The sequence below is a fragment of the Fukomys damarensis genome, unplaced genomic scaffold (assembly GCF_012274545.1).
Source record: "Fukomys damarensis isolate Sample0158 unplaced genomic scaffold, DMR_v1.0_HiC HiC_scaffold_34, whole genome shotgun sequence".
Taxonomy (NCBI): domain Eukaryota; kingdom Metazoa; phylum Chordata; class Mammalia; order Rodentia; family Bathyergidae; genus Fukomys; species Fukomys damarensis.
Window position 1 is genome coordinate 1,809,448 of NW_022900946.1, and position 26,231 is coordinate 1,835,678.

At 40.4% G+C, this 26,231-nt stretch overlaps 1 protein-coding gene across 3 annotated transcripts in view; it reads left to right on the forward strand.

The window, feature by feature from the left end:
* Xpo6 (exportin 6) overlaps positions 1–26,231 on the forward strand; it is a 108,202-nt gene that overhangs the window by 11,353 nt on the left and 70,618 nt on the right. For all 3 annotated transcript variants that reach the window (XM_019207411.2, XM_010623503.3, XM_019207410.2), the window contains exons 2-4: positions 16,825–16,915; positions 20,459–20,571; positions 21,467–21,664. In XM_019207411.2, coding sequence (XP_019062956.1) covers positions 16,825–16,915; positions 20,459–20,571; positions 21,467–21,664 — 402 coding nt within the window. The remainder of the gene's footprint in view (positions 1–16,824; positions 16,916–20,458; positions 20,572–21,466; positions 21,665–26,231) is intronic.

The window sequence follows — 26,231 nt, forward strand, 5'->3', positions numbered from 1 at the left end:
TGCCTGTGTGATCTTCCCATTCTGCTGTCTTCCTATTTCTTTTTTTTTTTCCTCATTGAGTTTATTGGTACATTTTAGGTATACAGTACAGTTACATTCATTATTGGGATCTTGTACCTTTACATGACAGGTCTTGGTTCTCTTTTTTTCCCCTTGTCCCTGTCCTTTCTTCACCCCCTTGGTGCCATTTTTTTAATAAATGTTTTCTGTGTTTAATTTCTAGGCAGTATAGGTGAACTTCATAACAGGAGAAATAAGAGGATTTATGCTCTCTCCACTTCCTCCGTCCTCATTTTTGATTATTTTACTTTGTCAGCACCTTAGAACATGTGTTATAAAACTACATGTTTTATAACCATAATTTCCTCATTTAGTATTTTACATTTTAATGAATTCAATGTTTCCCATTGGTTCTTTTTTTTTTTCTTTCATATTGGCGATCAAACTCAGGACCTCGTACTTTCGGTGAGGCAGGTGTGGTGCTGCTGAACTAAATCTCCAGCCCTTCCATTGATTCTTTTTGCTATGGTTTTTCCATTATTGAATTTTGTGATTCATTCCTCTAATGTTTGGATTTTACTGTGTTTTTTGTTGTTGTTGTTGTTTTTTGTTTTTGTCTGGGTCTGTAATTCAGGCAGGCCTTGAACTCACTAAGTAGTACATTTGTGGCAATTCTCCTATCTCAGCCTCCCTAGTGCTGGGTTAACAGGTATGCATCACCATGCCCAGCTTGTTAATTTTTAGAGTTCCTAAATGGTGAATTAAGGGCCTCTGTATTTTGAAGGACATCTTGGCTAGGTAAAATGTTCTAGATTTTACTGTCTTTTTCTCTCATTTGGTAGACATTGTACCATCTAGGATTGAGTGTTCTCTTGATTTTTTTACCCATTTATTGGTTAGCTGTTAATTTTTTTCCAAAAGTGTTTATAGTCCCAAATCACGGTTTCCTGAGTTATTTCATGTTTAAAAATTGCTGTGTATTATCCTTATTCATAAATGGAAGCCTTGCTGAGCCACACACTGTTTTTCTTCTTTTTTTGGTACCAGCAATTGAACTCAGGTCCTTGAGCTTGCGAGGCAGGTGGTAGAACCACTGAACTGAATCCCTGGCCCAGGGATTTTTTTGGTACCAGGGATTTTTTGGTACCAGGGATTGAATTTAGGTCCTTTCACTTGCAAGGCAGGCGGCTGAACCTCTAAGCTAAATTCCCAGCCCTCACACATTGTTTTTCTAAAACTTGTGTCGATGTTCATCGTTTTCTGCCAATTTGGCATATGTGGAAAAGCCTAAAATTCATATAATCTCCCCTTTCCCAGTAAGAACTAACTTGGCTTTTCTGCTTGGCTGCTGAAACAATCTGTGTTGAAGTTGAGTAATCATCAGGACTTGGAACATCTTAATGAGCTTACCTTGTTCTCTAATGTTGGTGTGGTTATTGTGGGTACTGCGTTTTCTGTTAACTACCATGGATGCTGTAACAAACACATTGAATACATCTTTGTATATTTTGTGAATTCATAGGACAAATTTCTAGAAGTGAAGTTGTGGGGCACATAAAATCTTGTTTTAAAAAATTTTGGTGTGTAGCCAGGCATGCTGGTGCACACCTGTCATCCCAGCACTCAGGAGGCTGAGGCAGGAGGATCGCTATGAGTTTGAGGGCAGCTTGGGCTACATAGTGAGTTCGAGGCCACCCTGAACTACATAGTGTGAGACCTGTCTCAAAAAAAAAAAAAAAAAATTTGGAGGGTAGCACTAGCCCCCTAAAAAGGTTATCAGTTTAATTCTCTCACAAGTGGCTTAATCCCTGTTTTCCTACTTTGTAGTTAACATCAAAACTTTTTTACTGTGAAGGGTGAAAATTATACCTCAGGATTTGCACCATGGAGTTCTTTAGTTATGTGTGAAGTGGAACATTTTTTGATAATTTATTACCAAATGTATTTATTTCCTGTGTTAGCTGGCCATTTTTATCTTTCTTTTTTCTTTTTCTTTTCTTTTCTTTCTTTTTTTTGAGAGGGCTCTGTAATTCAGGTTGGCCTTGAACTCACTATATAGCCCAGGCTGGCCTCAAACTCACAGCGGCCTCCTGCCTCAGACTCCAGAGTGCTAAGTTTACAGGTGTGCCCACCTGGCTAGCTGGGCATTTTTGATCTGCTGGTCTTGATACATTTTTCTGTTGGGTCACCCAACAATTTTTTGAAATGTAATTTGGCTGGTTAATTTTAGAATATTTGGCAAAATTGATCAGGTTTGAGTAGCTGCACATTTGATTGAGCAGTTGCAAGGTGAATCTCATGCTGCTAATTTTGTCAGGAGACAGTGCTCACAGTCATGTGGACCTGAGTAAAATGATAATTGTGATGTATAATCTGATAGTTTCCTAAACTGTCACATGTTTACCTTTTTGTCTAATAACCTGTGTAATTAGGACGTACAGCCCCTCCTGTTTGTCATATATTTAAGAATGCTTTACAAATACAAGCTTAATTGTAAGATAGCAGTTCCATTATTCTGATGTTGTGTGTTACCTTGGTGGAATGATCTTCTGGTGATTGCTTGTTGCTGGTTCTGTGTGTTAGGTTTATGAACCAGAATGTGCATATAGAGTGTTGTTATGTTTCATAGAAGGCTGTACCAGTCATGTTTGGTGTTTGTCTAGTTTTCCTTTGCAATTTCCCTTTGAGAGTTGGTACCTGGTTACAGAAAGGCACCTGACCTGGGGCTATCATAGCAGCTCCTTGTTTGTCTGTTTGTTTGTTTGAGACGAAATCTATGTAGTTGAGACTGACCTGGAACTCAATGTGTAGCCCAGGCTGGTCTCGAACTCACAGCGATCCTCCTTTCTCAGCCTCCCGAGTGCTGGGATTACAGGCGTGTGCCACCATGCTCCTTGTAAATCTGAAATTTCTTACTATGTAGAAATTATGTAAAAACTATGTAAAAAAATTATGTAGAAACTATGTAAATCTGAAATTTCTTAAATATCTTGGGTTATGTCTTAAACATTGATTGTTTAAAAATCAATGTATCGAGCTGGGCATGGTGGCGCACGCCTGTAATCCCAGCACTCAGAGGCTGAGGCAGGAGGATCACTGTGAGTTCGAGACCAGCCTGGGCTACATAGTAAGTTCCAGGTCACTCTCAACTACATAGTGAGATCCTGTCTCAAAAAACAAAAAACAAACAAAACAAAACAAAACAAAAATCAATGTATCATTGACTTTGCCAGAACCTGACTGAAAATTAAAATTTAAAGAGCTGGGGATGTAGTTCAGTGTGAAGGCCCTTGGCTCAGTCCACAGCCTCAGCCTCCCACACAGTTGGAATTCCAGAGGCCACCACTGCCCTTGGAGACTTCATCTCATCTTCTGTGGGGTGACTGGGCCCTGTGTCTGGAACTCCATAGACAGACATACTTTACTGAGAAGTATGTAAAAGCACAGCATGGTATAGTTATCTCTAAATGAAACTTCTTACGAGGAGAAAAATTGAAAGGAGTTGAAAAGTCCTCAAAACAATGTAGAAAACACATTTTTGAGAAATGGTTAAGAACTCCCCTTGCTGTGTGTGGTGACACATATGTAATGATCTCAGCTACTTGGGAGGCCGGGACAGCAGGATGGTAAATTCTAGGCCAGCCCTAAGTAGGCAACTTAGTGAGACCCTGTCTCAAAATAAAATAAAAAGGGCTTAGCTGGGCATGGTGGTACACACTTGTTTCTCTATTTTCTTTCTGAGTGAGTTGTTTGTTTTTAGGAAGACTATTGATTTTTTATATTGACTTTGTATTCAACTATGCTACTGAATTTGGTTATTAAATCTAGAAGTCTTTTGGTGGGGTTTTTGGGGTCTTCTATGTGGAATATCGTTTCATCTGCAAATAATGACAATTCAACTTCTTCCTTTCCTATCCTTATTCTTTTCATTTCTTTCTCGTCTAATTGCTATGACTAATGTTTCCTGAACTATATTGAGGAGGAGTGGTGACAGTGAACATCCTTGTCTGGTTCCTGATTTTAGAGTGAAAGGTTTCAGTTTTTGTCCATTCAGTGTGATGTTGGCTGTTGGTTTGTCATAGATGGCTTTTATTAGATTGAGATAAAGTCCCATGTATTCCAATTTTCTGTAGGATTTTTATCATGAACGGATGTTGGAGTTTGCCAGATGCTTTTTCTGCATCTATTGAGATGGTCATATGGTTTTTGTCCTTGGCTCTGTTAATATGGTGTACTACATTTATTGATTTTCATGTGTTGAACCATCCCTGCATCCCTGGGATGAATCCTACTTGGTCATGGTGTAAAAAACTTCCCTGATGATTTGTTTCATTGTTTGCCAGGATCTTATTGAGGATTTTTGCACTGTGTTCATTAGGGAGATTGGCCTATAATTCTCCTTTTTGGTTGGATCCTTCTCTGGTTTTGGTATCAGGGTAATGCACGCTTCTAGGAATGCATTTGGGAGTGTTGCTTTCCTTTCAATTTCATTAAAGAGTTTGAGAAGTAGTAGCATTAGGTCTTAAATTTCTTGTAGAATTCAGCAGTGAATCCATCAGGAGATGGGACTTACAATTGAAAGATTTTACAAACCAGCCTTCCACCTATTTTAATTTTGTTATTTATTTTTTTTGTAGTGCTGAGGATCAGTAGGCCAGGGCCTCACACGTAGTAGGCCAGTGCTCTTCTAACCAAGCTGTGACCCCAGCTCCAAAACTAGTCTTCTTTTAGCACCCATTTACTGTCTGAAGAAAACTTTGTAGAGTTGATAGAATCTAGTCATAAAGTGGCAGAACAGGAGCTCTTTGTAGAGCAGGGAGTATTGGCCTCTTGTGAGAAGAGGGCTGGGTGCAGTGGTGTGAGATTTTTATATAAAATCCCATGCAGTATACACATCTGCTTGCATTAATATTGAGGGGGTCTAGGAGCTTGCAGAATATGCCAGTTAACACACCCTATACTCAGTGGAGCCAGAAGTGGCTCCAATCCGGTACTTTATCTGGCTGGCGTGTCTGATTGTTACACTTCAGTGGCAGTCCTGTTCACATAAAGCCTACTGGACTTCTCATTGCTCTGTTGTAGAGGGCACCCTGCCTGTGTGCCCTCATTTGTGCTTTGGCCTGTATTTAGAAGTGTTGTCTGTCCCTCAGGTCGGGGCAACATTGGAGCACATTATTCTCGGCCCTGTCTCTACCCTCTCATTTCTTCTCTCCACAAGCATTGATTTTTCTGATTGGTGCACGTGGGGAGAGTGTCATGCTGTGGCCCATGTCTCCCAGGTGTAAGTGAGGTTACTAACTCTCACCTGCTTATCCTCAAGAAAAATCTGCCCTCAGCTGTGTGATGCCTCCCTGCTGTGGCTGAAACCAGCCTTTCCCCATTCTGGGGTGGGGTGATAAGGCCTAGAAGGCATTGCAGCTTTGCTGGGATCAGGGAGGACTCAGACATTAGACTTTGACCTGCTCTTGGTTCCTTAAGACGACGCACCACTAGGTACAGCAAGTGATCATGGTGTCCTGCACCCGTCCCCCCAGCAGTCTACAATACAGTCTGGAAGTTTTTGCCAAAGTTAAACAAAATGCTGTTTTAATTGTTATTTAAAATGCTAAGTCCATCTGGTAATTTAGCATGAGGATTGTATGGGTTTTACAGAAGACTTGATCTTGAACAGCATGCATGGTAACAACAACTGAAATGAATCTATTTCCATGTGAGCGATAGTATTAATCAGATTTGCAGCATGCTTTTATAGTGGTCTTGAGATCAGTGTCATGCTCATTATTGACTTACTCCAATGCCAGCTCATTTGTCACCCTTAAAACTTCTTTAAGGAGAAGAGAAACTCAGTGGGAAGGAGCTCTGGTGGTTTTGCTCTGTGTTTTGACCAGCAACTAGGAGATTCTGGGCATGATATTCTGTCTGAGTTTTATTTTCCTCATTAGTAATGGAAGTTCTGATTTTGTCTGAATATTCTGCAGTCCTGTTTTAGAGTTTCTTTGTAGCATGCCTTGTGTTAATGTGTTCAGGCATTCTTTGAGTTTAGTTGACAAGGCATGCATCTTCCTGGGAAATGTACCTGGGAGAAAGGAGCAGATGGAACGGTGAAGAAAGAACCTGTTCTTGGCTGTATTACTCATTATTTTGGATAGAATAACTATTTTTATCATTTACTTTTTTTTTTGCTAATTAAAGTCATTTGCTGAAATATAAATAAATATATAAAATATCTTTATTATTACTATATTTTTGGTTTTTTGAGGCAGGGTCTCCCTTTGTAGTTCAGGCTGTCCCTGAACTCACTATGTCACCCAGACTGGCCTGGAATTTGAGGAAGTCCTCCTGCCTTAGCCTCCAAGGTGCTGGGATTACAGCTGTGCGCATACACCTGGCTAAAAATATCTTTTATTTGAGCATCTATTAGGTGTGGTTTTTACTCAACCAATAGATGCAAAAATTTTAATGTCTAGGTCATCGTGTACTATCCCTTTTCAAAAAGTAATAAAGCTGGGATATGAGAATAAAAATAATCTCTTTCCTGTGTACCACTTTCCTCCTTTCTCTATTTCCCATGTGCCAAGCCAGCTGAGCAGAGAAGAGCAAGGTGGATACCAGTTCAGCAGATGAGATTTTAAAAACTTGATGTGGAAATTATTTCAAGCTGACAGATTGGAAAAGCTGAGTAGTATAAAGAAGTCACTTTCCCCAAACTCACCTAATTAACATCTTGCTGTTTGCTTTATTATTTGCACTCTGTCTCTCTGTATGACATGCACACACATTGAAACACAGGCTCATACATAATACTGTTTGAAAATAAGTTGCAGGCCAGGGATTTAGCTCAGTGGTTCCACTGCCTGCCTCACACAAGCGCAAGCTCTTGAGTTCAATCCCCGGTACCAAAAAAAAAGTTGTTAAAAGTAAGTTGCTTATGTCATGAATCATTGCCCCTATAATAATCTATTAATATTCTTTTGTATAATCACTTTAATGTACAGTCACTAGCTTCAATTAATTTAACATTGATTCAGTGGTTTAATCCACCATCTGTTATTCCAGCTTTGTCACTTGACTTAGTTATAGCATGTTTTTAAGTACAAGACCCAGCCTAGGACCAGGTATAGCATTTACTTATCATAACTCTATAGTCTTCTTTACATGTATATTATTTTAAATTTTTGAAACCAGTGCACCTGAGTATGGGCAGCTGATTAATTAGTGGCTCTTTTTGGTGCACGTGTAGTTTTGTTTGAGACAGCATAGTTCAGACTAGCCTTGAGCTCACTGTGTTCTCGAGGCTGGCCTCAGACTAGCGGTGCTCTTCCCGCCTCAGCTTCCTGAGTGCTGGGATGACAGACACACACCACCCTGCTTGGCCTTTGGTGGCTTTTATTTGTATGTATTGTCTGATAGTACACGGATAGGTTTTCTAAGCATAAAATGTACTGTCCTATCTACAAAGATGGTTCCTTAACTGGTCCCATGGGAATGTGTTGCCTCAGCCTTCTTACTTCCACTGTGGGACAGATTGAGCTTTCCAGCCAGCCACTTGGTGCTCATCCTGCTTCTCACTTACAGTCCTTAGTAGTAGTAATCCTCAGTTCCCTTTTGTTCATGGAAGAGATAGAACCTGACTAGCACATTAGGCAGACCCATGAAATAGTGCAGGAACGTTCTGCTATCAATCAGCCTTATAGTTTTAGTTTACAGTAGAAGAGTGCCCTCGATGACTGGAATTACGTGTAGATGTTGCCAGCTGTATGTTTTAATCAAATATTAAATACATGCAGCTATTGTGTTGTTCTATCTCTAGTTATTCCCAAAGGACAAATACTGTCGAGATTGAAGTTTTGTAGGCAGGACAACAAGGAGCTCTTTTGAGGTATGTGGATTCCAGGCATGTGTTCCTTAGAGTGGTGGTCATGCCTCTGCCCTGGCTCACACTTCCTGTAACATCATGCCGTGACTCTGTTTCAGTAGACATTTTCTCCCTACACCTTTTGTACCTAGATTTTAGAATGAAAGACCAGTTATACTAATACCCATCTCCCTCTGTTTTGCCTTGCCCTTACTTGTCTGTCAGACAGATAAGGAAACAGCAGCCACATGCATGTCACGCGTGGTGGGTGCTCCTCTCCTCTTGCTAGCTAAAATCTCTTGTGTGAGACATTGGGAGTCTGGTTTCAGTGGCTGGTCTTCTTGACAGCTGGATTTCATAGGGTCAGCTGGCCTGGCCAGTTTGCTTATAAGGAAACAGTGAGATTTGTCCTTCAACAAGATGTATTTCTAAAGGAAAATTACCTGGGAGTTGAGACATAAAAGAATATTATCTCATCTCATGTGCAGGCTAAGGCCAAAGAGATTTTTTTCTCATCTGTTTTCTTTGCACTGGTGAAGGGTGTAGGGAAGGATAAGAGTGTTATTTGAGTTTCGACATGTATAATAATCCGGTTAGCTTTCAGAGAAAGTTTACATGAGGTTGAATTTCATTGCTTATGGCATCTGTTGTAACACCTGATATGTTTTGCATAATTTTTTATTTTTCAATCCTAGACCTTTGCACTGAACCACAGCCCCAACTCTTTTAAAAGACATTTAAATTTTGATACCAGATCTTGCGAAATTGCCCAGGCTAGGCTCAAACTTCAGATCCTCCTGCTTCAGCCTCCCAGAGTGCTGGAATTACAGGCATGTGTTACAATGCCTGGCTGTTTGGAGCACTCTTCAGCTTTGGTTAGCAGTTAGTATAGAACTCATTTTCTCAGAAGGCTTTATATACAAGCAAATAGAGTAATGAAGTTATTCTAGACATGCCATTGAATGGGCATGTAGTTTTGAGTTAGACTCTGGGATGCTAGTTGTCATTTTGTTCCTATTTGTTGTAAAGGAGACCATGAATCTGAATGCAGGATATCTGTATGATTTACTCCCTATTAGGATATACAAGAGGTAGCTCCATTCTGAAAAAGGTAGCAAAAAGTTTGATAATGTCTTTAAAAAGTAGCACCCCCCCCATTCCAATTTTATAAAAAAGTTATATTACAGATGGGATTGTTTTAGAGGCCGTTAGGTAAAACATTACAGATTTAATCGAGGTTTGAGGACACCATCATCTAAGTGCCTTATTTTATCACTATATTATCTACCTTCAATTCAGTGTTGTTGCTTTTTTTTCCAATAAATTATTAGCAGTCTTTACTTTTCAAAACAGATTCTTTGAGTTTCTTTTAGCAAAGGTCATTATGATCCAAGTCCTTAAATGGGGAAATTTAGACAAGTCACATGTAAAATTTGGAGGAATTTCCAGTATTCCTGAGAAGCTGAAAATGGTATCTGCAGGCTTCTTGTTCCTTTTACTCTGCTGAATTTGATCCCTTAAATATTTGAGCACCAGTCCCTGCTGAATGTTGTAGAAAATACAAACAAATTAGGCAGTCTTTTGCAAACAGCTCATGTTGTGGTTAGAGAAGCCTGACATCTATAAAGTATTAACAGTGGAAGCTCTGACTTTTCAGCCCTAACTTTATGCTTGGTGTTGCATTTGACTGTGTGCTTTATGTAAGATGTTTAATTTAATATTTAGAAGAACCCAGTGTAAATGCTTCTATGCCAGGCTTTGCCCAGGAGGAAAAAATGATAGGTTAAAAAGAAATAGGCAAAAATAGCAGTGTTTTTCGGTTTGAGTTCAGGGAACCTTACCCCATTGCCTGTACTCTTTAACTGTTTTGGCATTTGAAATGACCAGACAGCAGTCCCATGGACAGGAATCTGTGATGCTGATTCTGAGACAAGGACAAAAGACAAGCCAAAGGAAGGGCTCCATTGCGATCTTTGTGAGAACCTTCGTGAAGGTTGAGCTATAAGTTACAGACCCAGGAGCAATTGCAGGCTGGAAGTGGACATTTGCATCGGAGACTGTGAATGTTCAGATCGAGAGATGGCTCCTTCTGGGGAGTCCTGTGGAACCCAGAGTGCTTGCCTCCTTTCCCTCCTAGTAGTCATAACTGCATTTTTCAAGATCCAGAAGATATGTTCACCCCTGGGAGCTCTGCCTCACAGTATGCTCTTTGTGTGCTGAGGCTGATTCTATATACACTACCGCCTTTGGAGTCTGACCAGGTATTCTGCCATCTTACTTATAGGTTCTGCTCCTGTCTCCTCTCAGGTCACTTCTGTCTTTTGAGTCAGGGGTTGTTGTACTGATTTCTGTGACCCAGGCATTTGATCAAGCAGTATTAGTACTCAGTGAGTGTTGAGTTTGTCTGTCAAATAACTGAGTTTCCTAATTGGTCCAGATTTAAATGCTCTGAAGCTAAGTTTAGAATAATTGGGACAGAAAGTCATATTTAGGAGTATTCATCTGGTAGTAAAATGCAGAGTGGATTGGAATCGGAAAAACTGGTATCAGGGCAACCAGGTAGTAGCAGTTGTAGTAATCTAGGCAGGAGTTCAGTGGAGCTTGGTAGAAATAGTGGAGAGAGTGAAAAGGTCCAAACCTAAGAAAGAGTGTGAAGCAAGAGCCAACAGACCTGATGACATTTTTTGTGGGTATGGAGAAGAGGCAAAGGTGATTTCGAATTATGTGAACTTCCACCTTTTGTCCTTTATGAGGTGGTTTTGAATCTTGGTTGTTAGTAGTCTGTTAATAAATGAGCCAGTAGCGTAAGTCTGAACTGCTGACCTGTGAGCACTAGTGAAAGGAGCAGATAAAGTCAGGGCAGCACAGTTGAGAGCCCATCGACTGCAGATTTTAACTGTTTTTGGAATAGAAAACTGGCTTGTTTTACACACACACGCACACGCACACACACACACACACACACACACACACACACACACACACAGCTGTAGAAGAATATGTTCTGAGCCAGTCTTCGTTCATCACCTTACCCAAGGATTTTAAGTGTATGTGTCATTTGCTAGTGAGGTGAGCCGGGAACTCTGAGGGAAGCCTAGGGTGGTAATCCCTTGTGTGGCAGCCCTGGCTGCTTTGGGTGCAAACAGGTGACGAAACCTAGGGGTCCAGCAGGCTGACTTTCTTCAGATTGTTACCCTTGTGCTTCTTGTAGGTCCCTAGATTGCCCTGAATAGTGAGTGCTAACAGAAGAAAAACACAAGTTTAAACTCAGTCTGAAAATGCCAGCCTGGATTTAAAAAAATAACATGTTTTAAAAATTGAAGTACAGTACATGTATATATTTACAGAAAAATGCATAAACTGTTAAAGTGATGATTCTTATATAATCAACATTCAAATCAAGAAGTAGAATATTCCCAAAATTCCAAAATCCCTCCCCAAAGGTAACCACTCTTCTGATTATAACACCATTGATTAATTTTGCCTATTTTTTAAAAAAGATTAATATAAAACAAGTAATGGAATGTTGTATTTTGGTGTCTTGTACTCCACATTGTAGTGCTATTCATTTATTTATGTTGTCTTATAATAATCTCTTGTATAAATGAACCAGTTTGTCCATTCTACTTGTGATAGTCATTGAGTTCTTTTGGCTTTTGGGATATTGTGTATAATGGTACTGTAAACATATATGTGCATTTCCTCTTGTACACAGGTACAAATTTCTGAGGGATATTATAAAGGGGTAGAATTGCAGGGTCATAAGATACGCATATGTTTAGCTGCCAAGCAGTTGTCCAAAGTGGTTGTACCAGTTTATGCTCCCACTAGCAGTATATGCATGTTCCAGTCACCCAACTTCTTTGCCAGCAGTCCTTACTGTCAGTCTTTTTAATTTTAGCCATTCTGGCAGATGATGTGTGACTCTTACTTTCCTTAATTTGCATTTCCCCCATAACTAGTAAAGTTGAGTGCTTATTTACAAGTCTTTTGAACACTTTTGTTTTATAAGTACCTGTTTGCCTAGTTTTTCTTTGCTTTGTTAAGTTACTGTATTCTCTGATGTGAGTTCTCTGTCATTTATGATATCACATATATATTTTCTTATTTTGTGGCTTGCTTTTATATTCTCTTGTTTCATCTGATGAACATCCAATTTATCAGTCTTTTCCTTTATGTTTAATGCTTTATGTATCTTGAGGATTTGAAATTTTTTCCTATCTGAAGGTCATGGAGATGCTATCTTAAAGGAACTTTATTGTTTTACTTATCATATTTTATATGTATAATCCACTTGGTATTTTTGCATGTCATGTTTGTAAGTATGTATCACTTTTCTTTTTTTGAGACAGGGTCTCACTTTGTAAAGCCCAGGTTGGGCTTGAGTTTGATCCTTCTGCCTCAGCCTCCCAGAATCTAGGATTACGTGTGTGAACTACCACGCCTGACTTCTCACTTAGTTTTGAACTTTCCTGGTTCTCCAAGACCTCAGGTGTACATTCCAAACACAAGATGGAAAGCAGTCAGGGATGTCTGAACCTTGAGTGTTCTTCACAAGTTAGTCAGTGCAGTGCAGGAGATGCTGTTTTGAGTGCCTTCAGGAATTGAAGCTTTTCTCCCTATCACACTGTGTGTCATGCCTATTCCAGTGTAGATCAGAGACAGTGAACCTGTGGCATGCATGCTATAGCAGGCTGTATCATTGAAGGCCCTGAAAGATTTTCCATCACTGGTCTAGAATCTGGCTTCACCACCTACTCAGAGCAGCCAGAAAGGGTTCCAGTGGTCTTGCCAAAGGGGAGAGTAGAAATGCTAACTAGTTGTAGGTCTTTAACATGCCCTTTTGTATTTCTGTTCTGATTGTATGATTTTTGGCATACATGATTTACATAGTTTCATTTTAAATACAAGTGCCAGTAGATATGTTTGGGATAAAGCCCTAGGGATGTCTCTAGTTATAAAGTAGATGGACCACTTCTATTCTTTTTTCTTTTTTTAAAGAATAGGAAAAGTTATTGGGCAATAGGAATGGAGAATACGAATAGCTCCTGAGAGACAGCAGGAGGGGCCTGAGTAGGTTGCTTGGTCTGTTATTTGATATCTAAGACCAAGTAAAAGTGAGCAGCCATAACTACTAGTTAGATAGTTAGCTTTACATTGGATCACCTCCTGTGATCCTCATAGTACTCTTTGAGGCAGGATAGTGTTGGAATTATAGAAGGGGTTAAAAATACAGATGGCATGCATTTTGTTCTAGGTTCTGGAGTGTCTTTTCCATGTAACCATCATGTGGTGAGAGCATCTGTGATTCTTATGTGTACTTTGGTTTTTCCATTTTTATCCAGCTTTTTGGGTTGCACATTATTAGCTTCTTAGATTGGGGTAGGGGTTGTGTGAGCTAGGTGGGACTGGGAGTGGAGACAGAATTGGACTCTTCTGGGAGATTGTCAGGAATTTGCCATTACGTTCACAAACCTCTGCCTCAAAAACCAGTACAGAATAAACTTTGGTGTTGATTGTGAGATCAAGAGATAGAGGTGAGGCAGGAAGATGGTGTGGGCTAAAACTGGTTAGAAAAAGAGGCATGACAAAATTCTCCAGACATGTGCACAGAACCATTCCCAAGGCCCTACACAGGGCCGTCTCACAAAAACTCGGCAGGTGTTTGAAAGGAAGACCTAGATGTGATGCCAGTGTTAAAGATATAAAAAGAGACCGTCGCCACTAAGCACTCCCTGTGGTGTCTTTTCATGGTAGCCCACCCTACACTGTAGGATGTAAATTGTTTTTCTCCTCTTTCTATTTTTGTTTGGCCCAGACTTACTTTGCTGAGCCTGTTTTTTTCCTACCTTTATTCCAAAACTAGCTCTGCAGACTGTTTTTTCCTGCCTTTGATAAATGTAAAACTTTGCCACCATTTATGCCTGTTTCATTAAGTTTTTGTTCTGGACAGAAAGAACTTAGAAATCACCTCTAACAGGAGACTCCAGAGCCGGGTAATAGAGGGGTGACAGGCAGATTAGGGCAAGGGCCAATAAATTGAAGGCCAAGCCCTAGATAGCTGAGATAAGCCTTGAGGGAAATTAGAATACAAGGGACAAAGGCCTAATTAGAGCACAAAGGTTCTTTTCTTTCCAAGATCTTTTTAAAAAGATTTCACACCAGGAAAGTTGTGGAGAGATGGGATTTGAAGATGTATCTTTAGTGTCCAGGAATGGATTTTGGCTCCAGAAGAACTTTGGACTAGTTTTATCTCAATAATGATTGTAATTCAACAGATGTTTCTTGATTTACATTTATTTTTACTATTTTGGTAGTGTCTTCGTTACTTTTCCCAGTGCCGAGACAAAATACCCAACACCCACAGATCAAGGAGGAAAGGTTTATTTGGGCTCATATTGATAGAGGTCTCATTCTGTAGTCAGCTTGCTCCAAGGCAGGTTAGCATGCCAGTGCACCATCACAGAGAGATAGTCCATGGCAAACGGGCAGGAAACAGCAAAGCAGCAAGCAGCAGCAGCTGCCTGCCTCTCTTTTATCTTTTCCAGGCTACCAGCCTTTTGAGTGGTGCCACCCACACCCAGGGTGGGACTTCTCATTATTCACACCCAGAACTATGTTAAACTAGTCAGTTAATTAATTGATTTAGCAATTATGAACCCTTGACCCAAGCATCATATAACTTAATCCCAGCATCACACACACACACACACACACGCGCGCGCGCAAGATCCAGCTGCCTCCCCAAACTTCTAGCTATCAGTGCTTGAGGCTTTGGGGAGGACATCTGACAAAAGCTGTAACAGGTAGTAAGTTACTTTAACCTGTGTTCCTTCCTTTGGTTCTCAGAAATCTTCCTATAGCCTTTTAATTTTTTAAAAATTAGTTTATTTATTTATTTATTGTTTTGTTTTTTTGAGACAGGGTCTCACTATGTAGTTGAGCCTGACCTGGAACTCACTATGTAGCCCAGGCTGGTCTCAAACTCACAGCGATCCTCCTGCCTCAGCCTCCTGAGTGCTGGGATTACAGGCGTGCGCCACCATGCCCAGCTACGCCTTTTAATTTTTAAACAGCACCCCCCACAACCCATGAAATGGTACTTTAGGCTTGATTTATGAAATAGGTCAAAGCAATCTTTGTTGTTATAAATTCATTTTAGAAGTTTGGGTTCATGGCATTGTCAGTTAATGAGAACAAGACTTTTGATAAATATAAATCTTTTAAATAAAAGAATTTCAGTCTATTTTAGCATCATTTTCCAGCTTATTTCTGCATTTGAAAATTTTTATAGGCTTTTTGTTGTTAATGTTAACAGACAGGGTCTTGCCTTATGGATCATGCTGGTCATGAACTCCTGGGCTTCCTTTTTCTCTCTCCTGAGTGGCTGGAACTACAAGCATACCCCACTGTGCCTGACTTATAGATAGTGTTTAATAGGACAGGTTGGCTTGCATAGGAAGGATTTTAAAAATTAAATTGACATAAATTTGCAAGAGTAATAGAGGGCCAATCTGTAGCCGTAAATGTGAAATTAAGATAAGAAAGTTCCTCAAACTCAGAAGTGCTATAACTGTTATGTAATAAGTCATTACCCAGCAGGTCAGTTCTGTTGTCATTGTATAGCCATCATACCAGGACTGCAGTATGAGGGGCAGCTGCACCTGGCACTGCTTAAACATGACTCATGTAAGGCAGTGCCTTTGCACTGATTGCCCTTGCCCTTGCAAGGCTGATTCAGCCTCTGTGATTGGTGGTTGTCCTAAGTGCTGGTTTATCCTTGGAGATGGCCAAGGTTCCATAATCTCCACATAAGTAAATTACCAGTTGGTGGCCTCTGATCTGTGGTAGTCTGACACACACCTGTGATCCCAGTACTCTGGGAGGCCTAGGCAGGAAGATCATAAGTTTGAGCCCAAGCGCACACGATCTCCAAATGAAAAAGGGGTTGTGATGTAACTCAGTGTGAAAGACCCTGTGTTCAGTTCCTAGTTGACGTGCCCACTCCGCCGGACAGACAGACAGACAGACACACACACACAGGCACACACACAGAAGCAGTTTTTATAGTTGGCTTTCTGGGGGTAATGGAGAGTTTTGGGTAAGGGAGGTGGGTAGGAAGGAATTAAAAGATAATTAAAACATCAGGAATGCTATTGTTTTCTTGATTATGTCTGGGGTAGATCATGCCAGTGCGGATTCAGACATGGTCTGGAACACTCATCTTTTTTAAAAAAAATCTTACTGAGTTTATTGTTACTTTTTAAGTATACAGTACAGTTACATTCATCATTGGGAACTTGTACCTTTACATGACAGATCTCTTGGTTCTCATTTTGGAACACTCATCTTTTTGCAGACAGGTTAAGTGGCATTTTAACTCAAGCTTGTTGCTATAGCTGTTGTTCCCTACTTTCCTGAGTGAAAAGGAAGTGGGTTGTTGGGGCTCCATGTGGATATGGGAGAAGATGAGCCTTGGGGCCCCGTGTTCTTGTCTTCTCACTCTCAGCCTGAGCAGGCTCGCCGTGCTCTGTTGGGTGATTTTTGAGGCCCTGGCTCTCAGCTGTACTTTAATCTCTGTTAGCTGCTCATTCAAGACAGAGCTGATTGTAGGGTGACTCCTGGAATGCCCTGGAAACCCCAGAGCCTCGGGTGGTTCACAAGGCTTGGAGAATCTCTTTACCCTGCCAGTCCAGGAGCTTTCACATCTTTCTAGAATTGAATTTTAAATCATAAATAATAATTCACGTAATAGCATGAATTCATGCAGATACTAAAGCTCTGGGTTTTGAGTCAGCTGGGAAATTCCCTTTAGATTTTCTGGATTAGACTGGATATTTGAAGAATGTTGAAACAAGATATTTTGAGGAGGTAAGTTGCTCTTGCTGTCGAATGTGACCTGGAAGGAAATGAGGAACAATTGAATTTAAGATGCATTTTATTGTTTTTTTTCCAAATTTCTTTATCAGGCATCTGAAGAAGCCTCCCTCAGGGCGTTGGAAAGTCTGATGACAGAATTTTTTCATGATTGTACAACAAATGAAAGAAAACGTGAGATAGGTAAGTGAGACATGTTGAGTGTAAAGAATCAGTTATAACAAGCTGGGAGGAAGGAGCTGTAGCTGTGGCTCCTCAAGCCTGTATGCCTTCCCTCAAATTCTTCCTTTTTTTGCTCTGGTTTCCTGGTTGGTGGCTAGTGAGGTCTGCAAATTTATCTTCCTGATGGAATTTCTTTCCCTTGGTCAAGTGTAAACCCTTTCCCGTTTTGTTACTAACTTTTGCAACATTTTGAACTTGTATAAGGAGCCTGTGACTGTTTAATATTACAAAACTAATGAAAATGTCAAAATGAACATGTTTTGGTGTGCGGAGGTCTGATCTGAATCCCCTAACTGGTACTATTTTTGGGGAGCTTTCAGCTTCTTTTTTTTCCTTTTCTCTGCTGTTGCCTTTCCCATTCTTCAAATTTTCATGACTAATGGCTTTAAGCAACGGAATTAGGTGGAACCACTTCTAGAACCTTAGCACATTGTAGGAGCTGTTTTTGATTTTTATATTTATTCATACAAGCAGTATTAATTAAAGCAAACTATAAAATAGAAAATAAATTCAGGATCAAACCCGTGCCCTAGGAGGATGTATTTCACTGTGGTGCTGGAGCAGTCTGTCTTCCCTTGAGTCTTCATCCCGGAACTTGAGAATGAAAGATATTTTTTTCCATTTAAACGTACAGGCTTTTCCCTTGAGTATCTGACTACCTGTACTGATCTTACATTCTTTGCTTCTGCCTCCTTGGAGGTCTTTTCTGTGGCTCTAGAGGCCCATTTCTCTGTCTCCCTTAGCTTCTGTAATCATGTTAGCCAGTTAAATCTTGTGGTTAATTCCCTGTAGTCCAAAGCTTAGTTGGGGTTCAGAATTTGCCAGGTGGTCAGGTGACATTTGGCTGTTACCTATATTTTTCCCCCCACATCTTTTTAAACATTCATATGTCCTGGTAGATGCCATTTCTTAACCCTTTTAATAGCAAACTTGATTGTTTTGGGCCTGTTCCCCATGTGCCTTTGCTTTCTGAGGGAACGTACTGTATAGAACTAGGGCATTTTTGCACAAGGACTCACTGACAGCGTTATACTTAATCTCGAGAGATTATAGAGAATCACCACACTTGAGCCAAATTTGAGTGCTTTTATTGCTGCATGTTCGAGATCAGCTGGAAAACTCACAAGGAAAAGCAGCTTGAGGGTTTCTTTTATGTGGCTTGTCTGGTTGGGGAGGGCTCAGGGAGACAGGGCAAGCGGAATTTCACAGGGGCAGAACTTTGCTAAGTTATTGGGAATCAGGGGAAGTTTCACAGTTTAGTTGAAACAAAATATCACACAGGCCAGTGTTCTGTTCACAAGGCCATAAAGATAACATATAGCTGCAGACTGCTCTACCAAGTAGGATGCAGCCAGCATCAACTGAGGGGACTCCATGGCGGGGAGGTGAGCACCCAGAATCATGAAATGGGGGGGACCGATGATGAGGCACAAAATGGAGTCAGGTTGTCTATAACAATAGCAGCCAAGCCCAAAGATGGCATCCAGCTTAGGAGACCTACTGTGCTGGCTTCTCTGGTTCTCTGATTGTTCAGATAGGCTGACCCTCTTCTTACCCTCAGAGTGACTGACCTCCTTGTTACTTTTATGCTACTCCAGTATCATATACTTTCAGTGAAAATACCAGCCATGACTTCGATGAAAGAAGGCAGAGGGAGGATTTTTACATTAGTCCTCATTTCTTCGAAGTCCTTTTTTTCTTCAAGCTTATAGTTGCAATGTTTTTGGCTTTTAATTTTTGTTTTACAAATCAAATGTTGCTCACTTGGTGTACTTATGAAATAAAAGTAGAACCTTCTATAATATGTCTGTATTTGAATATGATTTAAAAATAGATTTAAATAACCAGCTGCTGCAAATGTCTAGTTTAAATTCAGCTTAGGGGAATCCGGGGGTTTGGTTCTATACAAGTGTGTCTTCTTTCAGTTCTCTTTGTACCTAGGCTTTGTGACTTTGAGTATGTGGGCTAGAACCACTCTTGCCTCTTTTTTCTTATCTTAGGAGAAACTAAAGGCTTTTTCTAGGGAGATGGGAAACGAGGAAGGCCTTTTCTTTAAAGGGCTTTGCTCACACTCTAGTAAAGGCAAGTTACTAGTGCTGTAGAGAATGATGGACCAGTTAGTGGAGACCTCAAGGGACCGTCTGGCCTTTTAAACTGGAGGGAATGGAAGATCAGGAGGAACAATGGCTGGCTTGGGGTCATGCTCAGAGAATTAGTGGCAGAGCCTAGAATAGGGCCCAGAGTGCCTTCTTTCCTGCCATAGCATTCTTTCTGGTTTGACTTCACCTCTGGGGTTCCTATACTTTTCTGCTTAACGATCTGGACAGGCCATCAGCTTCCTTTGACAGACTTTTTAATGAGAGTGTCTTGTTACATTTACTCTGAATTATAGAGAACTAGCAGAGCAATGATTAGAATGAGCTGCTGTGTATTTTACTTTTCCTGGGGCTTCCAAGAATCTCTCAGAATTGTTGGCCTTTGTGTTTTGACCATTGGATTATATTTTATGACTAGTTCTACAGGTCAAGATACTAAGGGGCTGCGTGTTTGGAAAGATGGTAATAGGTTCTTGTGGGTTTTGGCTGATGCTGTGAACTGCCTAAAAGGAAAACATTTTTCATTGATTTGATATGTAGATAGTACTGCTCTTGGCTACTCTCATGATTGAAATATATCTATATCTGTATCTATATGTAATTTACAAATAGAACTGACCTAAATGAAGAGTTAGTCAATCTGAATTTCCTTGCATTTTTCCCCCTGTTTTGTTTTTGTAAGTTCAGTTTTTTTTTTCTTTCCCCTGTTCTGGGAATTGAACCCAGAGCCTTGCACATGCTGCTAGCTACCTTGTGCTCTTACTTATTGAGGTATGTCCCTAGCCTGTGAGGTTAGTCTTAATCGTTGGTTTTCAGCTTCTTTAGCTATCATTTTGTATGAATGTGTAAATGATGTAGACTTCACTGAAAATTGAGCAGTGATAGCTCAAATCTGAGGATACAAGTTAATCATCATTTTAAACAAGGTGCAGTGAAGCTGGGTTTAGTGGTATACTCCTATAGACCCACCATGGTGGGAGCCCGAGGCAGGGTGCCTCGGTTTGCAAGTTTGAGCCCAGCCTGGGCAGCTTTGTGAAAGCCTGTCTCAAAAAATGGACTGGGGGTGTAGTTCAGTGTAAAGGCTCTGGGTTCAGTCCTCAATATGAAACCAAAAAAGCAAAAGAGTGTGGAGGGATACTCTTATTAACTTGCCATGTACACATGCAGTTAAATAAACAAGTTTCACCCAAGAAAACTTCCAAGACAATGAATGTCACTGGCTTTTAGATGTCTGAGAACACTGTCTGATGCTATCTCAGTAAGAAAAATACAGTATGATTTGTTTTTTCTGTCTTGAAGAGTCATTTATATTATATGGTGAGGCATGTTTAGAAAAAATGGTAAAACAGCTTAGCCTTCTTACTAATTTCATGTTTTTATAGCCTTCTTTTATTGCTAACTTTTCCAGAGGAGCTTCTTAATAACTTTGCCCAGCAAATAGGAGCCTGGAGATTCTGCCTGTATTTTCTCTCTAGCACCAGGAATGACTATGTCATGATGTACAGTTTAACAGTTTTTGAGGTAAGTTGTCAGATAATTTTATAATTTTCTGAAAGGTTTTTCTAGTCAGTTGTCACATCCATTGGCACTAGACCTTGAAGCAGTGATATCTTAGAGCTCTGGGACTTTGTCCCATATGATGTATCTACCTCCCTGTTGGTGTTCCAGGGCTCTTTCTATCCTTGACACCAGAAAGACCAAATGGGAGGTTGACTTTATGGTTAAATATCTGACAGCTGGGGATTTAGCTCAGTGGCATCAGTGGCATCGCGCTTGCCTCACAAACACAAGGTCCTGAGTTACATCCCCAGTATCCAAAACAAACAAACAAACAAACCCAATTAAAAGAGAAAGGTAACTAAAGAAAAGCATTTTGGGAGAAGGGATGACACCTATAATAATACCATCGTCCTCCAACCACAAAATTTTTCATTTATAGTAACTGTCTTCCACTCCTTGTGCTCTGCCTTCTGTGCACATTTTAAAAACATCTAGTTAATATCATATTATATGCGCCCTTTTGTATTTTGATCCCCCTCACCTTTATATTATATTCTCATAGGTGGCTGTGCCATTATTCACCAAGGCATTCTCCCACTTTTAAATATTGCAGTTATTCCTGTCATTATTTTTTGGTGGCCATTAGAGACAGTGATGTGATAGAAAGTTTTTACACATACAGCTTTTCATTTTTATTGTTTAGCAGCACATCTTCTTAGGAGTGGAATTGTTGTGTCATAGACTTTAATGTTTGTTAATTTTTTTTCTTTTGCCAAAATCCTTGAACCACTGAGGGTTTTTGTATGGGTGTGTGTGTGTGTGGGGGTGTGTGAAGCAGTGTAGCTAATCATGGGCTGAAAACCTGTTATTTTTGAATGTAGATCATTAGTTTAAAAGACATATATTTGCTTTTCAGAATCTGATCAATAAAATGTGGCTTGGGGTACCATCTCAGGATAAGATGGAAATCCGTAGCTGTCTGCCCAAACTTCTTTTGGCTCACCATAAAACCTTACCTTACTTTATCCGGAACAAACTCTGCAAAGTTATTGTTGATATTGGACGTCAAGATTGGCCCATGTTCTACCATGACTTTTTTACTAACATTTTACAGGTAAGCAATACCCAACTTTATCTTATAAATAGCTTGTTTAGAGAAGTGATTATTTCTTTGTTTTGAGTTTTAAGATCCATGTTTTAAAATTGCAGTGATGAGATTATTGTAGGATGGATTATTGAAGTCATTTAATTTTATATTCCTGAGACATGTTGTACCTTTGTGCAATGGAGAAGCAACTACTTTATTAACTTGTGAAATTCTGTTTAGCGAGTGTTAGAGCTTGTGTTTAGATGTCCCCCAAAGCCTCGTGTGAATGGGGTGGGGCTATTTCAGAGAAGGCTGAATCTCAGTGTTGTTATTCATGGTGCAGATAGTGCAGTGCTATGGCTGAGAGTACAAGGATTAAGGGTGTGAGTGCTGGCCATTTTAAGTAGTCTGAATAAGATAAAAGGGGCAGGAAGATGCTGTTAAGGTCTCTGGTTAACTGCTGTATTCCAAGGCCATGACCTGTTGTCCCTCTGCCATGTGCTACTCTGCCTTGGAGCCAGCCGACTATGGACTGAAACCTCTACACACTGAGCTAAATAAACCTTTCTCTTTTAACTTCGAATGTTAGATATTTTGTCTCATTAGCAAGAGAAAAGTGACTAACACAGCAAATATTTGAAAGCCGGTTAGGTGCTGTACCAGATGTTGAGTTACAGGGATGAGTACAGTCGTTTCAGAGTCTGGCGTCTGGACACTAATTAGCCACAGGGAGTGATTCTTACTCTGTGGAGTATCTGCAGAGTGAGTGATGGCAGACCATAGAGGCTCAGTGTACTGGGGTGCGGTGTGAGATGCTGAGGCAGTAGAGTCGGGTAGGTTTGATGTTTTGGGGAGCTAATAAAAAGTTTTGAAAGGTGAGAAAACATGGCCATATTTTGAAGTTTGGATTATGGAGGAAGAAAGCAAGAGGGAAGGAGCACATTAAGGTGGATATTGGAGAAGTCTTGCAAGGTGAGGAGGATCTGAGCCAAGCAGAGACCTTACCTAGTAGATGGAGGCAGGGCATGTAGGGGCAGGGAGGGTATGGGAAAGGAGGAATCTAGACTGACTTCCGGGTTTCTGGCTCAGATAGATTTTCCAGGCCAGGTATAAAGGAAGGGAGAATAGTTTGGGCAGAAGTTGGTGATTTCAGTCTGGTAAAAATTGTGTTTAATAGATTTTTGTGTTCCTTTTGTCTGGGATCAGGAGAGAGGTCTGGTTACAGGTTGTCTTAGTTACTTTCTCGTTGCTGGGACAAAATACCCCACACCCAAAGATGAAGAAGGAAAGGTTTATTTTAGCTCACAGCTTGTAGAGGTTTCGGTTCATTTTGGCTGACTCCAAGACAGGGCAGCATTGGCAGAGGAGCAGCAGTTAGTCATAGGGCAGGTGAGAGGCACAGCGTGAGCCTCCCTTTTCCCTCCCTTTTATTCAGGCTCTAAGCCCATTGGTTGGTGCCACCCACACCTAGGGTGAGGCTTCCCGCTGTTCACACCCAGAACTGTGCCAAGCTAGTCAGCGGACTAATTTACTTGATGTCCTTAGTTCATATTCACACACCTTTAGATTTAGCCTTCTCCAAAAAGCCCCACCTATGATTGCATTTACAGCCTTTGTTGGAGACATCTAGATACCAGCTGAAACACAGGCCAGGGTTTGGAAGTCAACTGGAAATCTAAAAGCTAAGGAAGATACCATTGCTCATTTGAGTCCTGTGATGAAGCTGGGAACATTTTCATGTTATTGGGTATTCAGGAAATGGAGATTGTGTACAGTTCATAGATATAAAATTATTTGAAAATTAGCTAGTCCCAGTGATTGTAGGGTAGGTTGGGTTTTCTAGGACAGTATCATTTTCTAATGCTTTGCATATTCTCTTTCCAAACGAAAAATGGTACAGCAACTTAGAAACATTCAGCATCCATGTTGCTTTCACAAATTGCCTGTCAAAGTGACACAGAAATTCCGCATTCAGTTTTATTTGTTTTATAATTCATTTATCTAGAGATTTACTGAATTAATACTGCAAAGGATATTGGTGCGCTTATTCCATAAACTTCATCGAACGTCTGCCATGTGCTAGCTCAGCAGGTGATGAGGATGTGGGAATGATCAGTGTAGTAGTACTTCCTCACCCTGGGGATGTGTGGGACTTCTAGTTAATACCTGAAGCACTGATAGCCTGAACTTTAGATGCACTATGTTTATTCCAAATGTACAACCTGTGATAACATTTAATTTGCAAATTAGGCACAGTAAGAAATTAACAACTAACCCTAAAGTAGAACATTATAACAATGTGCTATAATGAAAGTTACGCAGAGGTAGTTTCTCTCTAAGTGATCTTCTTGTACTTCCACCTCTTCCTGTAAAGGGTGCACTTATGGAACTTCTCCTTGGCCTATCTGAGCGATTACCCTTAGCTTTGGGGACTGGTAATGAGTAAATTAGGGTTATTTGAACACAACCATGCAGCAAATACCTCCACTTCTCTGATGATCTAATGATGACCTGGCTCCTGTGTGCCTCTTGGGCAGGTGGGATGTTCTTATTTTGCCTCTTTTTGTTTTTATTCACTTTTACTTACTCTCAGCTGGAGTATGGAATTGTACTCATACAAAGAAGAGGTTCTTCACATCAAGAAACAAGACACTTTCCTACCACACACCAAAGAAGAACTAATCCCCAAAGAAAAAGACATCAGTAATGAGACTTAGAAGACAATTTAATTGCCCCCAAACACGGTACCAAGTGGCTGGGTATGGTGGCACACACCTATAATCAGGAAGCTGAGACAGGAGGATCACAGCAAGTTTGAGGGCAGCCTGGGCTATTTAGTAAGTTCAAGGGCAGCCTGAACTACACAGCGAGACCCCGTCTCCAAAACAAAAAGCAAACAAGCAAACAAACAAAACAGCATTATGTGAAGCCAGCAGTATAAACAGTATATTAAATGTGTTCTCTGTAAAAGTCAAATCTCTTGAATGCTAAAACTTAACATCTTTTTCAGTTTTTCTCTTCATTTTCTACACAACTGAATCTTTTTGGGGTAGGGGGGTAATTGGGGATTGAACTCAGGACCTTGTGCTTGCCAGGCAGGCAGCAAGACCACTCAGCTAAATCCCCAGCCCTTGAATCTTTCTAACATTAATTTAAATTCAAACAGTGTACTAGAAGAGGAACAGAAGCCCTATTTCTACTCAGTGTTTGTTACATAATAAAGCAGAAGTGACTGTAACCCTCCTTTCAGTCGGAGGCCTTGGGTTATCTATTTGTACCCTAAAAGGCTCCCACTACTTCTCCCTTTCATTTCTTCCTTTCTGCTTTACCTCTTTTGTCCCTGTTTTCTCCCCAAGCCCTCATTGAGTACAGTTCCTTTTACTTCCTAGAGTTTAAATTTTGTAGCTTAGGTAAAGCACTTGTATCATGATTGAACTACATTTAAAGTTAGTTATGATTAAAGAAAAAAAATTATTGCTCCTTCAATCATTTTCTTTTAATAAATTGTAGCATATAGCTCAACAGAGAACTTCAGTGGCAGTTTGCTTACTTTGATCATTTCTGGAAACTAGAAATTAAATGTAATATAGTAATGTTTTGAATTTTGCAAAACTGATTAGGAAGAAATAAGTAGTTTTAGTCTGCTGAACATATTTTCTTGTATAAATTTATGGTGCAAGCATAGTGCAGGTGGTAGTTTGCCACACAGGCATTTGTAAGGCCCTGACTAGTCTCAGGACAGATGTGTGTGCTGCTGTTCTCTGTGTTTAACCTTGAACTTCCCCAAAGCATGCAAAGGTTAAGAAAGTTTTGATCTGTGAAGCTGACTTTGTCCTAATTGTTGAAAAGGTATGACAGATTGATGTGCATACAGTAAGTCCTCAACTTAGGAACAATTGAGTCATGAACGTGCGTGGATATGTTTGAACTAGCATTCCGAACATTCCCAGATGTGAGGAAGTTGCAGAAGTAGCTCATGTGTCTGCTGCACATTGTCGCAGCTGTGCTGTTGTGTGCTCACTGTGCGGTGGACAGAGGACGGCAGCACAGTGCTCAGTCAGAGCCTGGGCTATCTGCAATCGGGGGAGAGCAGAGGTGATGTGGAGTGCACTGCTAGGAGACACAAGGCAACAGCCATGAAAAATTGCTTCTCTGCTTTTGCTTTTGGTTTTAGTTTTTGGTTTTTTGACACAGGGAGGGTCTCCCTGTGTAGTTGAGACTGACCTAGAACTCACTGTGTATAGCCCAGGCTGGTCTTGAACTCACAGCAACCTCCTGCCTCAGTCTCCCAAGTGCTGGGGTTATAGGCATGCGCCACCATGCCTGGTCGCTTCTCTGCCTTTGGCTAAGATCAAGTGTAATAGTCATGAAAACAAAAGTGAAAATAATTGAGCCGGGCTGTGTGATGCAGTCTGTTGCTTCTTTACTATGAACTTGTACAGCGTATTGCTGTACTGAACACTGTAGGCAATTGTAACACAGTATAAGTACTTTTGTATCTTAACTCTATGTAAACCTAGAAAAGGTATGGTAAAATTACAAGCTGATAAGAGTTTTTCAGTTCCTTTATAATGTCATGAGACCACTGTAATAT